The 15905-nt window shown below is 44.0% G+C and overlaps 1 protein-coding gene across 1 annotated transcript in view; it reads right to left on the minus strand.

Annotated features, from left to right (window-relative positions):
- Positions 1–2950: 2950 nt before the first annotated feature.
- The window catches only part of ldlrad3 (low density lipoprotein receptor class A domain containing 3), a 49299-nt gene continuing 36344 nt past the window's right edge, over positions 2951–15905 (minus strand). The window contains exons 5-6 of the mRNA XM_043706429.1: positions 7949–8312; positions 2951–3519 (exon numbers count right to left, since the gene is read on the minus strand). Coding sequence (XP_043562364.1) covers positions 3333–3519; positions 7949–8312 — 551 coding nt within the window. The 3' untranslated portion in view covers positions 2951–3332. The remainder of the gene's footprint in view (positions 3520–7948; positions 8313–15905) is intronic.

Here is a 15905-nt window from a genome sequence, read left to right on the forward strand (position 1 = left end):
CAGTCCAGCTGCCTTGGCTTGGGACATTAATGGGCTGAATAACTGCTGCTAGAAGCATCTGATACCAACAAGTGATTCGTCTTCCAAGGCATAAATCTTCAAATGCAAATCCAGTTAAGATGCAGATCATTCATCTGATGGGTTGGAAATTTGATCTTTAAACGCTGACTATTTAAATGTTTTACCAAGTTATGCCATCCATTCAGTGATCGTCTCCAAAATGCTATGCAGTCAATGAGGAGGTTGACCAATCTCAGTAATGAATGAGCGAGAGTGAGACTCCAAGTGAAACCGATGTTAACAGGTGGAACTTAATGTTAGGCTAAGCCTTCAAATTAGGATAGCATTCAATGTGACTAGGGCCATCAAAATCAGCACGGGAGGAAGTAAGAGATGGTTTGGTACAGTGTGAATGTTAATAGTGAGACAGAATTGTTCAGTGAGATTATTTACACAGGAGGGGGTTCGATACAGTGGAATTGTTTACAATGGGAGAGGGTTTGGTACAGTGGGATTGCTCACAATGGGAGAGGGTTCGGTACAGTGGGATTGTTAACAATGGCAACGGGTTCGGTACAGTGACTGTTTACAATGGGAGAGGGTTCAGTACAGTGGGATTGTTTACAATGGCAGGGGGTTCGGTACAGTGGGATTGTTTACAATGGGAGAGGATTTCGTACAGTGACTGTTTACAATGGGAGAGGGTTTGGTACAGTGGGATTGTTTACAATGGGAGGGGGTTTGGTACAGTGGGATTGTTTACAATGGGACAGGGTTTGGTACAGTGGGATTGTTTACAATGGGAGCGGTTCAGTACTGTAGGATTGTTTACAATGGGAGAGTGTTTGGCACAGTGGGATTGCTTACAATGGGAGGGGGTTCAGTACAGTGGGAGTGATTAAAATTCAAGGTGTTGTCAGTTCAGCGTATGTGTTTAGGAATGGAAGCTGTTTAAACATCACAGTAGTTTTGAATGTAATGGTACTGAATGAAGTGGTGTGTTTCTGTCAGTTGGCATGTGACTTTGTGCGGTGTAATCTTTACAAGGGCAAATGGATTTAAAAGCACATTCCGTTAATGAGGAGGAAGATTTAAAGTGAATTTCATACAATAGGAGATGAGTGTGCAGAGGAATTCTGTCCAATAACAGGTGGCTATACAGAGAAATTCCAGAGAAAAGGAATGAACACTAGAGAGGTTTATTACAATGGAATCCAACAGAACATATGAGGTTTGTTGTTGAATATATTCAGATGGGAGGTCATACTATGGAATTCTGGGAGTGGGACAATGTAAATTTACACCAGTAGGGAGGCTTAATCCTGTAGAATTGTTTGAAATGCAGTTGGCCTGGTATTGTTCAATAAGTAGTCAATTGTACACCTTGATATGACAAGAATTTGATATATTTTACAGTGGTATTCTATCAAATGGGGAGTGAGTTTGGCACAATTTCTTTGATGCTAACACTTTTTTATAGTACATTGGAAAGGAATATCGGGTACAGTAAATCTTCAGACACGTGACAGAAGCTTGGTAAGTGGAATGCTATGCAATTGCAGGGTCATTGGTGGAGTGTAATTTCTTGGATAAATGTGTGTTGGTGTATCTACATCACGAATATTTGACTGGCAAATGCCTGCTGATATTGAAGACAGTATCGGACAGGTTTCCGTTATGCAGTCATAGAAATGTACAGCACGGAAACAGACCATTAGGTCCAACTTGTCCATGCCAACTGGATATCTTAAATAAATCTCGTCCCATTTGCCAGCACTTAGCCCATATCCCTTCTGATACGTGTACCTGTGAAATGATGAGCACATCTCTGTTATGGGCAAACGGGTTTATGGTTCTGTTCATGTGTGAAAGACCATCCACCTTTAACACTATATGAATATAAACAATCAAATCAAACAACATTGCTTTGTCTCGAGGGAATTTACACAATTATATAAGTGACAACCACATAATGGGACAATACTATCATTTTTGTGACGGAGGAGTGAATCTTGGAACACAAACAAAACTCGTTTGAAATGCAGAGTAAATCCTGACACTGTTTACAAAATGAAAGAAAATGAAAGATGTGAATTTTTGTTTTTCACTTTGGAACAGCTGGTTTTAATTTTGTCATTAAGTCCTTCCTGATGTAGCAACATGAGGCTTGAAATCTGAAAGAGTGAGATGTTGCAGGGCATGTTGTTTATGTGAGCTCTGAAGGTTAACTCAGTGTGGTTGCACAGGATACAGATGTCCACTTGTAAATTTTCATCGGAAAACATGCATCTTGAAGCCTTACATCATTATTGTCAAGATTGTGGTGAATCACCTGTAAGTGGAAAACCAACTCCAGCACTGCAGGGGATGGGAGTGGATTTTCCCCAGCTCTGCCTACTTGCCTTATACCCTTGTCTAATGTTAGAAACAGCTGCTGCTCTGACACCCAGAGACAGTGGTGAAGTAGATGCAGCAGCGCAGATCTCTGGCACGTGCTCTTTCACCTCTTTCTTGCTTTCAGTTAAGGTGGTAGGTGGCCCTGAGATTCCTCAGGACGTGCGCTGTTGAAAAGGCACATCCGCGGCTTTTGAGTTTGTTTCCTGGCACAGATGGCACGGAAATGTCAATGCAATTGAGTTCCTCCACTCATCCCACCACATGAGGCCAGGACTGTGAATGGTGAAGTGACTTCAGGACATGTTCTGCTAAGGGGAAAACGCCAGCAGGCTGGGTGTCAGCTTGGAGGAAGGGGAAAGAGAGAAGAGGAACCGAAACAGATGGCTGCCTCACAAGATAAACAGTGATTCTGCTCTATTTGAATACCCAGAGCAGAAGTGTGAGAATATACTGTGTTTTCAGATTCTGAAATGTAGAATTTACATTTAGCAACGCAATCATAAAAATCAGCAGATTCTGCGCCTGTTATGTCTAGATCATTTGTTTGAAACACTTTAGTGATTCGCAATGTTTCTTTAATCGGTGAGAGAGTGCATTTATATCAGGAGCTTATCCGAGATCATTCATCCCTCAAAATCTCTAGGTATTTCCTGTTTAGATTTCGAGTCCAGTTTCCTGGTTACCCCACAGAGACGTCCGCAAAAAGGGCAAGTTTCCTGGGTCGAACATCAGTGGAAAAATTGGATTTTATTCCTCAAGGTCACACAGCTGGATGCCATAGTTGTGTCTTCACAACAAAGGGACAAACCCATGGTTAAAGTGTGTGAATTATTCTTTTTGCTTCTCAAGTTAAATCCTTCAATCCAAACTCTCTTTAAATAATAAGTAGTGCAAGAACACACAACTGCTGTTCCATGCGGTCACTGTGGCTTTGCTCAGAGCCCCACCTCTAACCTGGTGTTGAGCAGGCAGTCTCTCATTTCAGCACTTCCCTGGAGGGTAGCTGGCTGTCCAAAGCTCAGCATGCTCCCTGCTCTGGACCGGTAGGGGGGCAGCTCCAAACGGCTGGGGATCTCGGAATCTGGTAGGTATGGAGGAGGGGGGAGGTCAAACCATGGGGGCCTGCAGGAGAAATGAGAAGGAAATGAGCACGGAAACAAGCAGATCATTAACGAGGATGTACGATACTGACAGAAGCTCTGGGGAGCGTCAGAAAGCACTTAATGGTCTTCCAGATAACCCTGTGAACAAGTCTCAAGAGTAATATAGAATACCATTAGCCTGAGCTCCTGAATTGTATTCCGAACTGAGTGCCTGACTGATACTTCATGTTTACACTTCCATTGCCACCTGATATTTCAGAGATCATTGAGTTGTAGAATCCCTACAGAGTGAAAGCAGGCCATTCGGCCCATCGAGTCTTTACCACCACCCCCCCTCCTCAAAGAGCATCCCACCCCCTAACCTATCATCATCATCTTGCATTCCCCATAGCTAATCCACCTAGGCTGCACATCCCTGAACACTATTGGCAATTTAGCATGGCCAATCCACCCAACCTTCACATCTTTGGACTGTGGAAGGAAACCCCAGCGCACGTGCAGGAAACCCACACAGACATGGGGAGAACGTGCAAACTCCACACAGTCACTTGAGAGTGGATTCGAACCCGGGTCCCTGGTGCTGTGAGGCAGCAGTGTTAACCACTGAGCCACCATGTAGCCTGGATGGTGGTATGTGAAAAGGGCCCCCACCTACATGGTGGATGGACTGTGCTGCAAAACAAGCAACAGCAAAGACACAAGCTGTTTGAGTCAAAGGAACCTGTTTGCTCTCAGCCCCCTCCAATGAGACTTTCAGAGTCAACAGTGAGTGGTGTCAATGGTTACCATGACTTGGAGATGCCGGAGTTGGACTGGGGTTGTCAAAGTTAAAAATCACGCAATACCAGGTTATAGTCCAACAGGTTTATTTGGAAGCACTAGCTTTCGAAGCGCTGCTCCTTCATCAGGTGGTTGTGAAGGAGTGGCACTCTGAAAGCTAGCGCTTCCAAATCAACTTGTTGGACTCTAACCTGGTGTCATGTGATTCATGACTCATAGAATCAAAATAGTGTTCAAGAGTTTTTGACTGTAACCACTAAGTATCACGATCTTTTTTTTTGTGAATGGCAGCTGTTGATGTGGATGCTGCTTTTCTCATTTAAATCTCCTCCATGTCCACCTATTGTTTCTGTGCTCGTCCCACTACCAACCCTTTGGCTCACTCCCATCGTCCCTTTTGCCATCTAATCGCTCCTGCCCTCCCCCTACCCTGTCACAGATTAGCCTTTTTTTTTGCTCTTTGAACCCTACCAGCTTTGCCGGCCTCTCTCCTTGTTTAAAACCTGCGACATCGTCAATTCAGCCTGCGAAACTGTGCTGTGTTTTGGAAGGTGGGAATGGGGGAGGGGAGTTTGGATCAGCTGTTTTACAGCACGCTCCAGACCAGTTTCCCATATTACGGTCTGCGAGGAAACAGTCAGGCAGCCCACACTCCCTCAGGCCCATTGCAGATTATAAGAGATTGTTTAAAGGCCACCTTCAGGGTCCATTCTAATTCCTAGGAGGGCAGGACTGACATATGATGAGAGACCCGATCAGTTAGGATTTGTATTCACTGCAGTTTAAAAGAATGAGAGGGATCTCATAGAAATTTGAACAAGATGAACGCAAGAAGGGTGTTCCCAATGACCAAGATGTCCTGAAATAGGGGTCACAGTCTAAAGATGTGCGGAAGGCTACTTAGGACTGAGATGAGGAGAAATTTCTTCACCCAGAGAGTGGGGAGCCTGTGGAATTCTCTACCAAAGAAAGCATTCAAGGCCAAAGCATTGAAACATTTTCAAGAAGGAGTAAGGGATAAAGAGATCAAAGGATATAGGGGGAAAGTGGGAACGGGAGGTGGGTGGCGGCGGTGAGTTGGATGATTAGCCATGGTCAGGTGCAGGTGAATGGCCTCTTCCTGCTCCTATTTTCAATGTTTCCATTCTGCCTCTGCTACTAGGTTAATGTGTGCAGGGTAAGGAGAGGATAATGTGGGTAAGCCCAGCAACTTTCACTGAGTGAATGGCTGTCAGGTAAGAGGGGAGAGGTTGTCTCCTTTTGGGGGAGTCCAGTGGTGGCCCCTCTCACCAAGACTAACCCCACCCTCCTGGTCTCCCAAGCCCACAAACTCATCTCCCAGCATCCCCCCATTGGGGTCCTAATACCCATTCCAAATCCTAGATGACTTTTTAAATCCAAGCACCATTAGGTTCACCCTTCAGCAACTGCCTAATCAGAGGTCACTGCTCATCTTGAGTTTGTTGGGTTAACAGTGCAGTTGGCCAATCAGATTGAGCGGCAGCTCTCTAGAGTCGGGGTCCCTTTCAGACATGAGGTCACAGGGTAATGGTGAATGGTGTCTGCTCAACGCAAACTGGACCTCACCAGAGCAACAGCAAACATTCAGGAGCAAACTCAACTGGGTACCAATTAATTCTCGCTTTGTTTGAGGCCACTGCAGCATCAGGCAGTTGCTCCCAACACACAATCCAACGAGAGAAGATTTCAGAATCTTCCCATGTCACCATCAAGGGGGCAGCATTTATTGCCCATCCCTAGAAACTCTTGAGAAGGTAGTGCTGAACTGCTTTGGTGAACTGCTGCTGTCTGTGTGGAAAATGTAGTGCCATCAGGGAGGCAGTTCCAGTGTTTTGACTGAGAGTCGTACAGCCACACAGCACAGAAACAGACCTTTGGTCCAACTCACCCATGTGACCAGGTTTCCCAAAGTAAACCAGTCCCACTTGCTTCTGTTTGGCCCATACCTCTCTAAATCTTTCCTATTCATGTACCTGTCCAAATTTGCCAGGTCCATTGCTTTTTGTAATTTATATAAATGAGTTGGATATGAACAGAGGAGGGATAGTTAGTAAGTCTGCAGATAACACCAAAATTGGAGATGCAGTGGACAGCCAAGAAGATTACCTCATAGTTCAAGTGGGATCTTGATCAGATAGACCAATGGGCTGAGGAGTGGCAGACGGAGTTTAATTTAGATAAACATGAGGTGCTACATTTTTGAAAAACAAATCAGAGCAGGAACTTATATACTTAATGATAAGGTCCTGGGAGTGTTGCTGAACAAAAAAACCTTGGACTGCAGGTTCATAGTTCCTTGAAAGTAGAGTCACAAGTAGATAGGAGAGTGAAGAAGGTATTTGGTATGCTTTCCTTTATTGGTCACAGCATTGAGTAAAGGAATTGGGAGGCCAGGTTGCAGCTGTACTGGACATTGGTTAGGCCGCTGTTGGAATATTGCAGGCAATTCTGAGACCAAATCTGGTCTCCTTCCTATCGGAAGGATGTTGTGAAACTTGAAAAGATTCAGAAAAGATTTACAAGGATGTTGCCAGGGTTGGACGATTTGAGCTACAGGGAGAGGCTGAATAGACTGGGGTTGTTTTCCCTGGAGCGTCAGAGGCTGAGGGATGACCTTATAGAGGTTTACAAAATTATGAGGGGCATGGATGGGATAAATAGACACCCACCCTGGGGTGAGGGAGTCCAGAACCAGAGGGCATAGGTTTAGGGTAAGAAGGGAAAGATATAAAAGGGACCTTAGGGGCAGCATTTTCACACAGAGGGTGGTACGTGTATGGAATGAGCTCCCAGAGAAAGTGGTGGAGGCTAGTACATTCACAGCATTTAAAAGGCATTTAGATGGGTATATGAATAGGAAGGGTTTAGAGGTATATGGGCCAAGTGCTGGCAAATGGGACTAGATTAGGTTAGGATATCTGGTTGGCATGGATGAGTTGGACCAAAAGGTTTGTTTCTGTGCTGTATATCTCTATGATTCTACAACTCTAAATGTTATAACTGTACAAATCACCCTCTATGTGAAAATGTCACCTTGAGGTCCCTGTTAAATCTTTCCCCGTCCCTCAACTTAAAATTATGCCCTCTAGTTTTGAACTACTCTACCCGAGGGAAAAGACTTTGGCTATTCACCTTAGTTATGCCCCTTATGATTTTATAAACCTCCATAATGTTACCCCTTAAGCTCCTATGCTCCAGAGAAAAAACACGGCCTCTCATTATAACTCCACCCCTATAGTTCCAGCAACTTCCTCGTAAATCTTTTCTGCACCCTTTCCAATTTAATAATATCTTTCCTCTAGCTGGGCTACCAGAATGGTACACAATTTACTTTCCTGAATTGAGATTTGCAGTACAAGTCATGGGTCTGGGAGGTACTGCTGAAACACAGCCTTAGTCATTGACTATGGTTGATCTTGCAGGTACACATATTGTAACCACTGTGCAGATGTGGTAGAGAGTTTAAGGCGACAGAGTGGACTGCTTTGTCACAAGGCAAATGTTGAGCTGTATTTTCTGGTTAACATTCCAGAAACCATTGGAGATCCAGTTATAAAACAACTGTCTGTGAGTAACGAGTGAAATCTATAATTGAAACCAACATAGCTTTCATTGTCTGTGGCTTGTTGGGACAATTAGCTCCCTACCTGTGTTCCAGCACAGCCTCAGAGTACGAGGGTGGTACTTCCTCCATTGCCAGTGGCTGGTGGTACATGGAGCTGGGCGTGAGCTGGATGCCATTGCTGGTGCTGTATGTGACATTGCAGTGGTGGCTGCGGTCTAGAATGACCAGCCTCGACAGGAGCAGTGGGTGCTGCAGGCGGTGCAGGGGTGGCGTGACGTGACCAATCAGGTTGTTTCTCTTGCGGTGATGGTGCAGCATCATGGCGAGCAGGGCCACCAGGAGGATGAAGACCACCGAGCTGCCTATGATGGCGAAGATGACGCTTGGGTAGTATGGGAAGCGGACATCGGATGTGACATATTCACGGTCACCATCCAGACTGTCTTCTGCGAAAGGAAAGATCATTGAACACTCCATTGCTACTAGCATACATGAAATTGCAGATTGTAGGCCATAATTGGGCAGCACTGAGATGGTAACACAAAGAAACTTAAAGCTATCCTGACCCAACTTGGGCTGCTTTCAAATATATACCTTAACAGAGAAAATGCAATGTTACATTAGAATCTGGGAAGGGCTGTTCATTATCACAACTGGCTTCACAGAGTCTGTCACTCCCACAGTGCGGCTCATAGGAAACTGGAAAATGTGCTTCGATACTACTTTCATTCAATGAAACACAAACGAAGAAATTAAATAATAGACAGCTCTTTAAAGGAAAATGGTTTGAGGAAATTGATTGAAATTTAGCTTTGAGGAGAGATGATGAACTCCAGCCCCTGCGTGTTCACTTGGGTACTTGGGAAAACACATGCTCCATCTCCAGGGACACGTATCCATGGAGGAGATGCAGGCAGTCTGCTCTGCTGCCTGGAGCTGTTAATGAATACCTTGAGTAGGCTCAAGGGCCAGATCTTCGAGGGGTGGCCTCCAATCTGTCTGCATCAGTTTATTAAAGACCTAGAGTATCTTGATGAAATCCAACCAAAGGCTGAGGCTCAGTTCAGCGCCTTTGAGTGATAAAAGAGGGCTGGAACCTCGCATGATCTGTACGAATGTGGAACTGGGATTCATTAAGACCATAGGCACGATGGGCAGACTGGGAGTCTGTGAATCAGCTCAAGCTAAAATTGCACAGGTCTGCTGCACGTAACACCCTCCACACCACGTCCTCAGTGGTAGAGGGGAGGACCTCTAAAAAAGCCCTTAACTGAGGGACCCTGCCACCTCTGGACAGCAGGGCAGGACACCAATGAGTGACAGCAATGAAATGAAGGGTTAGTTGTATTTTGAGTAAAAATTGGACAATTGTGCAATGCAACGTACAATCAATTTCTCTGTTCAGGTTGCTGTGACTGTAATTGGCTTGTCTCCTTGAGGTTGCATTGTCTCATGATGGTGAATAGATAGTGTGCGAAGCCAATTAAAGGCTAATTAATCCTAGGCATCACCAATTACCTTTAGCTGATGCTGTTCGTTAAGAACCGCACATGCTTTTTGCTTGGTTCCCTCTTATTAGTGATTTTCTGCTCCTTAATAAACACAACATTTGAACCAAAAATAGCAAGTTTAATATGTTCATTATGCCAAGGGAGATCGGTGACAAACACCTCGAAACATTTTGCTTTATTCATGGTGCTATGTGAATGCAAGTTTATGGGTGGGACGTTGAACAAGAGGTAGTGTTTACTTTGTCTTACAAAATCCTCCTAAATATACTAAACACCTGTAGCAAAGGGAGAAAATGCATTGAAATAATTACAAATAAATGTGATTACAAATGAAATATACCCAATATTCTGAGGAATGCAAACTGTTCTTACATAAAACAATTAACAGACTCTTTATCAGGGCATTGCCAGCAGTAAATAGAACATTATTTACGATTTCAGCCATACCTTTGACTTCTTTTCTCGGTTGCCAATCAATCTCATCCTCCTTTTGACTACTCTTTATTGTTTGTGTGTCAAGAGGAGACATGTGGCTTCCCATTTATGTTACTCACTGATCTATTCTCATTGCCTTTTGCAATCTTCCCATGTACTTCTTATATTCAGTTTGGTTTTTGACTGAATTATGAACTTGACGTTCACCATAAGCCTGTCTTTGCAGTTTCATTTTAACATTTGTATCTTGATTATCCAGAGGACTATAGATTTGGATGATTCCCATTTCCTCATCATGGAAATGTGTCTCGTGTCTACCTGAACCATCTCTTCCTTGGAGGTTCTACATTCTTCCTTCGTGATTATAGCTGCCATGCCAACATTCAAATCCACCTGAACCAGAGTTTTATAAATGACTGAAATTAGTGCTTCTCCTAGGTTAAGATATTATCACCTTTGATTTTTCCTTTTCCACCTCAACTCCAAACTTAATCATATTATGATCACTATTTCCCAAATGCGGTCCCTATGAAACAAGCTCCAGTTGCCCCACTTTATTCCCCAAAATTAAATGCAGAGCTGCTAATTTTCTCCTTAGATTGGAAAGATGCTGATCAAAAAAACTCTCTTATAAACATTTCAACAATTCTTCCTCCTGTATGCTGTTATTTTTTTAATCTGTATTTGAATAAATGAAGTCCTCCATTCCACTCGTCTGAAGTTCTTGCAGCTTTCTGTGAATTTGCCTGAAATTTGCCCCTTCTCCCTCATTCCCATTGTTTGGTGCCTCTCCTACTCGGGACTCCTTTCTAACCCTCCCTCTCAGCATTAGTTAACATTCCCATGAGCACACTGGCCCCAGCCTGAGCAACCTAGGACAGCACCTTTATCTGTCAAATTGGCCCCAAGAATCTGAAATCCTCTCTTTTGTGGCAGTTCTCCACAAACACTACGTTGGTGCTGCTAGGGAACAGAAGAACTGGAAGCAGCAAGAGCTAATTCAGCCCCTCAAGCCTACACTGCCTCTTATTATGAAACGCATTAGTGAATGCATTTATGCATTGCACTGCAAGCAATTCTGAGATTACCACCTGTAAGATCCTCCTCTTTAACCTCCTCCTTAACTCCTTGAACATTGTATGCAAGACCTCAAGCCTTTTCTACCCACATCACTGGGTCCAACATGAACCATAATCTCTTCTCTGCAAAATGTTCCGAAAGTGTCCTTTACCCTGACACCATGGGGGCTCACAGAACTACCTATCCTCCTGCCTACTGACCCCGCATGTTCACAGTATGTCTGTGTTCCTCTGTGTAACCATATTTTTTGATTAGATTCCCTACAGTGTGGAAACAGGCCCTTCAGCCCATCAAATCCACACCCACCCTCTGAAGAGAAACTCACCCAGACCCATTCCCCTACCCTATATTTACTCCTGCCTAAAGCACCGAACACTATGGGCAATTTAGCATGGCCAATTCACCTGACCTGGACTGTGGGAGGAAACCGGAGCACCTGGAGGAAACCCACGCAGACACGGGGAGAATGTGCAAACTCCACACAGACAGTCGCCCGAGGCTGGAATCAAACCCGGGTCCCTGGTGCTATGAGGCAGCAGTGCTAACCACTGAGCCACAGTGCCACTTCCAAATCGTTTATCCCAGCGTTGGAGATATGCTTGAGACTGCACTGCCCTACAGTGTTGTCACCTTCACTGAAAGTTTGTTGGAGAGTATCAATGCCCCAAAGAGATTCCCACTTCCTAAGCATCCTCCTAAATGCAGTGCCTATGAGATGAACAGTGTCTGGAATGCAGGCACCAGGAAATTCTCAGCGACCTCAGTTACCCCTCAAGCTCCAAAATCGACCCTAAAATAACAATACTTCAAAAATATATTGCAGCTTTAAATATGAAAATGTTCTCACAACTCATCTGTCTATCTGCTGAATCACTTGCTCTATATCCCTCGAGTTTAATTATGTCACTTCATGCTCTATTAAGCCAGTGAAATTGCTTCTATTAAGCATCGCTCTGTAACACATTAAGGCACGCCTCCTCAGCCTTAATGAACATAAAGCGGTTTCAATTGAAACAAAGGCACCACTGTAGCAGGTCAGTGACACTCTGATCCAGAAATGGAGTCTCTGTCACAGACATGAAAGGAAATATCCGGGACCACTCGTTCTCCAAGTAAAAGCCTGTTATTCTGCTGGAACGACACAAGAATTCCAGCTATCTCCGGATTTGCAGCTCAACAAAGTTGTCATGTTTGTGAAAACATTCCTCCTCTCTCAAATGCTTTTAGGTGGGATGTGAGACTCCTACATATTTTTAATATATATATATATATATATATTTATAAATAATATGCTCTCAGCTCTGGGGTCTTTAGCTACAGCAACCTTTTCAATTTATGTCAAGGTGTCTGTGAAAAACAAATGCACCACAATAAGCACTGAGCTACCAATCCCCATGTCCTAGAGATACATATATATGAATTAGGAGCACGCAGCACAGCTCCTTGACTTACTCTACCATTTCCTAAGATCCCAGCTGATCTGGTTACTCCACATTCGATTTGATTTGACGTATTTATTGTCACATGTACCTAAGTACAGTGAAAAGCTTTGTATGTGAGCAATCCAGGCAGATCATAGTAAGCAATGACATATACACCATATAGTGAAAAAAAAACTAAGACAGAGGTACACAGGTGACATCGCACAAGGCGTGCACCTGATATTCCTGATAACTCCCCCCCACCCCCACTACTTACCTTTTGAGGATCTGTCTAGCTACCTCTGCCTTAAAAATACTTGAATGTTCTGCTCCCACTGCTTTTTGTGAAAGAGAATTCCAAAGACTCACAGCTGTCAGCGAAAACGTCTCCCATCGCTGTCCTAAAATGGCCGAACCCTTATGTTGAAACAGTGACCCCCTAATTCTAGGTTCTGCCAGAACAGGAAACTTCCTCTCCAATTCTACCCTGTCAAGACCGCTCAGGATCTTGCATGCTTCAATCAAGTTACTTCTTCCTCTTCTAGAGAATTACAAGCCTAACCTCCTTCTCTGAACTGTTTCCAATCCATTTACAGCCTTCCTTAAATAAAGAGACCAAGACTATATGCAGTGGTCTCACTAGGGCCGTGAAGCATGACCACACTACGTTTTGTATTCAATTCTCCTCATTTTAAACAATATCATTCAGAGACTCAAAGAATTCTTACAGTGATGAAAGAGGCCATTCAATCCACTGAGTCAGTATGAGCCTCCGAACAGCAGCCTATCCAGATCCACTCCTCCATCCCATCCATTTCCCACCGCTAATTTCCCCTAGCCTGCACATCCCTGGACACTATTAACAATTTAGCATGGCCAATCCACCTAACCGGCACACATCTTTGAACTATAAACTACAGTGATGAAAGAGGCCATTCAATCCACTGAGTCAGTACTGAGCCTCCGAACAGCAGCCTATCCAGATCCACTCCTCCATCCCATCCATTTCCCACCACTAATTTCCCCTAGCCTGCACATCCCTGGACACTATTAACAATTTAGCATGGCCAATCCACCTAACCGGCACACATCTTTGAACTATAAACTATTCTATAAACTTTCCGAATTAATTTTTGTACCTGCATTTTAACCTTTGTGATTCATACCCTAGGGCCCCCAGATGTCTCTACATCTCAAGTTTTGCAACCTCTCAGCAGTTAGATAATATGCTTTTTAACTCCTTCAAAATGCACAGATTCACATTTTTCCAGATTATATTACATGTTTCAGATTGTGCTCCACACATTTAACCTTTATAGCCTGTGTCCTCTTTATAACTTACTTGTCTGCCTTTCCTTGCATCATCAGCAAATTTAGTAACCATGCCTTGTGTCTCTTCATCCAAATCATGGGAAGTGTTGAGGCCCTAGCACTGATCTCTGTGGCATACCATTTGTTACCCCATGCCAACCAGAAAATGAACCATTAATGCCCATTCTCCGTTTTGTGTTAGCCAGCCAATCTTTCCTCCATGCTAACATGTTACCCTCATACCCTGAAGTTTTATTTTCTGCAATAACCTTGGACATGGACCCATATCAAGTATTTTCTGGAAATCCAAGTATCGTTAGTCCAGTGGTTCCCCTTTATCCATAGCATATTACTTAGAGTCATACAGCACAGAAACAGACTCTTCAGTCCAACCAGCCCATGCCAAACAAAATGCCAAACTAAACTAGTTCCACCTGTCTGCTCCTGGCCCATATCCCTCCATACCTTTTCTATTCATCTTCTTATCCAAATGTCCTATAAATGTTGTAACTGTGCCCGCATCCACCACTTCCTCAGGAAGTTCATTCCTCATGCAAACTACTTTTCTGTGGAAACAAGTTGCCCGTCACGTCTCCTTAAAATCTCTCTCCTCATCCTAAACATATGTCCCTTAGTCTTGAAATCCCCCCATCCTAGAGAAAAGACACCTGCCAATTACCCTATGATTTTATAAATCTCAATAAGGTCAACTCTCAATCTCCTAAACTCCACCATGTGTGATAAGGTGGTCCAGTGGTTAGCACTGCTGCCTCACAGCATCAGGAATACGGGTTCGATCCAGCTTTGGGTGACTGTGTGGAGTTTGCTCATTCTCCTAGTGCTTGCATGGGTTTCTTCCCACAATCCAAAGATGTGCAGGTTAGGGTGAATTGGTCACGCTAAATTGCCCATAGTGCTAGGTGCATTAGTCAGGGGTAAATATAGGATAGGGGAATGGGTTTGGGTGGATGACTCTTTGGAGGGTCAGTGTGGACTTGTTGGGCCAAATGGCCTGTTTCCATACTTTAGAGAATCTAATCTAATCCAGTGAAAAAAAGTCCAGCCTTTCCTTACAACTCAAACATCCTGGTAAATCTCTTCTGAATCCTCTCTCGCTTAATAATATTCTTCTTATAACAGGATGACTAGAAGTGGACACAGTACTTCAGAACATCTTCAAATAACTCCAATAAATTAGTTAAACATGATTTCTCATTTACAAAACCATGTCGATCCTGAAGTAACACTGGTTTGAGAGTGGATAAAGCACTGTAACAGCACAGGAAAACCATGAGTTGATTGACTGGTGAGGATTGTCACTTTGTGTCCCTTCCTCCCAAGTTTGGAAGTTAGTTAAGGGTGCTAGGAAATTAAACGTTATTTTTTTTCTGGAAATAAAACGAAAACAGCTCCGTTGTCCTTCTTATATTTAAGTGGCAACAGAAGGAGAGAGGTGAGTAACTAATGAGTTCTAATTTTCACAGGTGGTAAGTTTTATTAATACTAAATGAATATTTTGCATCAGTATTTACTGTGGAAAAGGATATGGAAGATATAGACTGTAGGAAAATAGATGGCGACATCTTGCAAAATGTCCAGATTACGGAGGAGGAAGTGCTGAATGTCTTGAAACGGTTAAAGGTGGATAAATCCCCCAGGTCCTGATCAGGTGTACCCGAGAACTCTGTGGGAAGCTAGAGAAGTGATTGCTGGGCCTCTTGCTGAGATATTTGTATCATCAATAGTCACAGGTGAGGTGCCGGAAGACTGGAGGTTGGCAAACGTGGTGCCACTGTTTAAGAAGGGCGGTAAAGACAAGCCAGGGAACTATAGACCAGTGAGCCTGACCTCAGTGGTGGGCAAGTTAGATTAGATGAGATTACTTAGATTAGATTACTTACAGTGTGAAAACAGGCCCTTCGGCCCAATAAGTCCACACCGACCCGCTGAAGCGCACTCACCCAGACCCATTCCCCAACACCTAAACACTACGGGCAATTTAGCATGGCCAATTCACCTAAGCTGCACATTTTTGGACTGTGGGAGGAAACCGGAGCACCCGGAGGAAACCCACACAGATACGGGGAGAATGTGCAAACTTCAACACAGACAGTCGCCTGAGGTGGGAATTGAACCCGGGTCTCTGGCGCTGTGAGGCAGCAGTGCTAACCACTGTGCCACCGTGCCGCCCGAAAGTTGTTGGAGGGAATCCTGAGGGACAGGATGTACATGTATTTGGAAAGGCAAGGATTGATTAAGGATAGTCAACATGGCTTTGTGC

This window comes from Chiloscyllium plagiosum, chromosome 16 (assembly GCF_004010195.1).
Source record: "Chiloscyllium plagiosum isolate BGI_BamShark_2017 chromosome 16, ASM401019v2, whole genome shotgun sequence".
In the NCBI taxonomy this organism is placed as follows: domain Eukaryota; kingdom Metazoa; phylum Chordata; class Chondrichthyes; order Orectolobiformes; family Hemiscylliidae; genus Chiloscyllium; species Chiloscyllium plagiosum.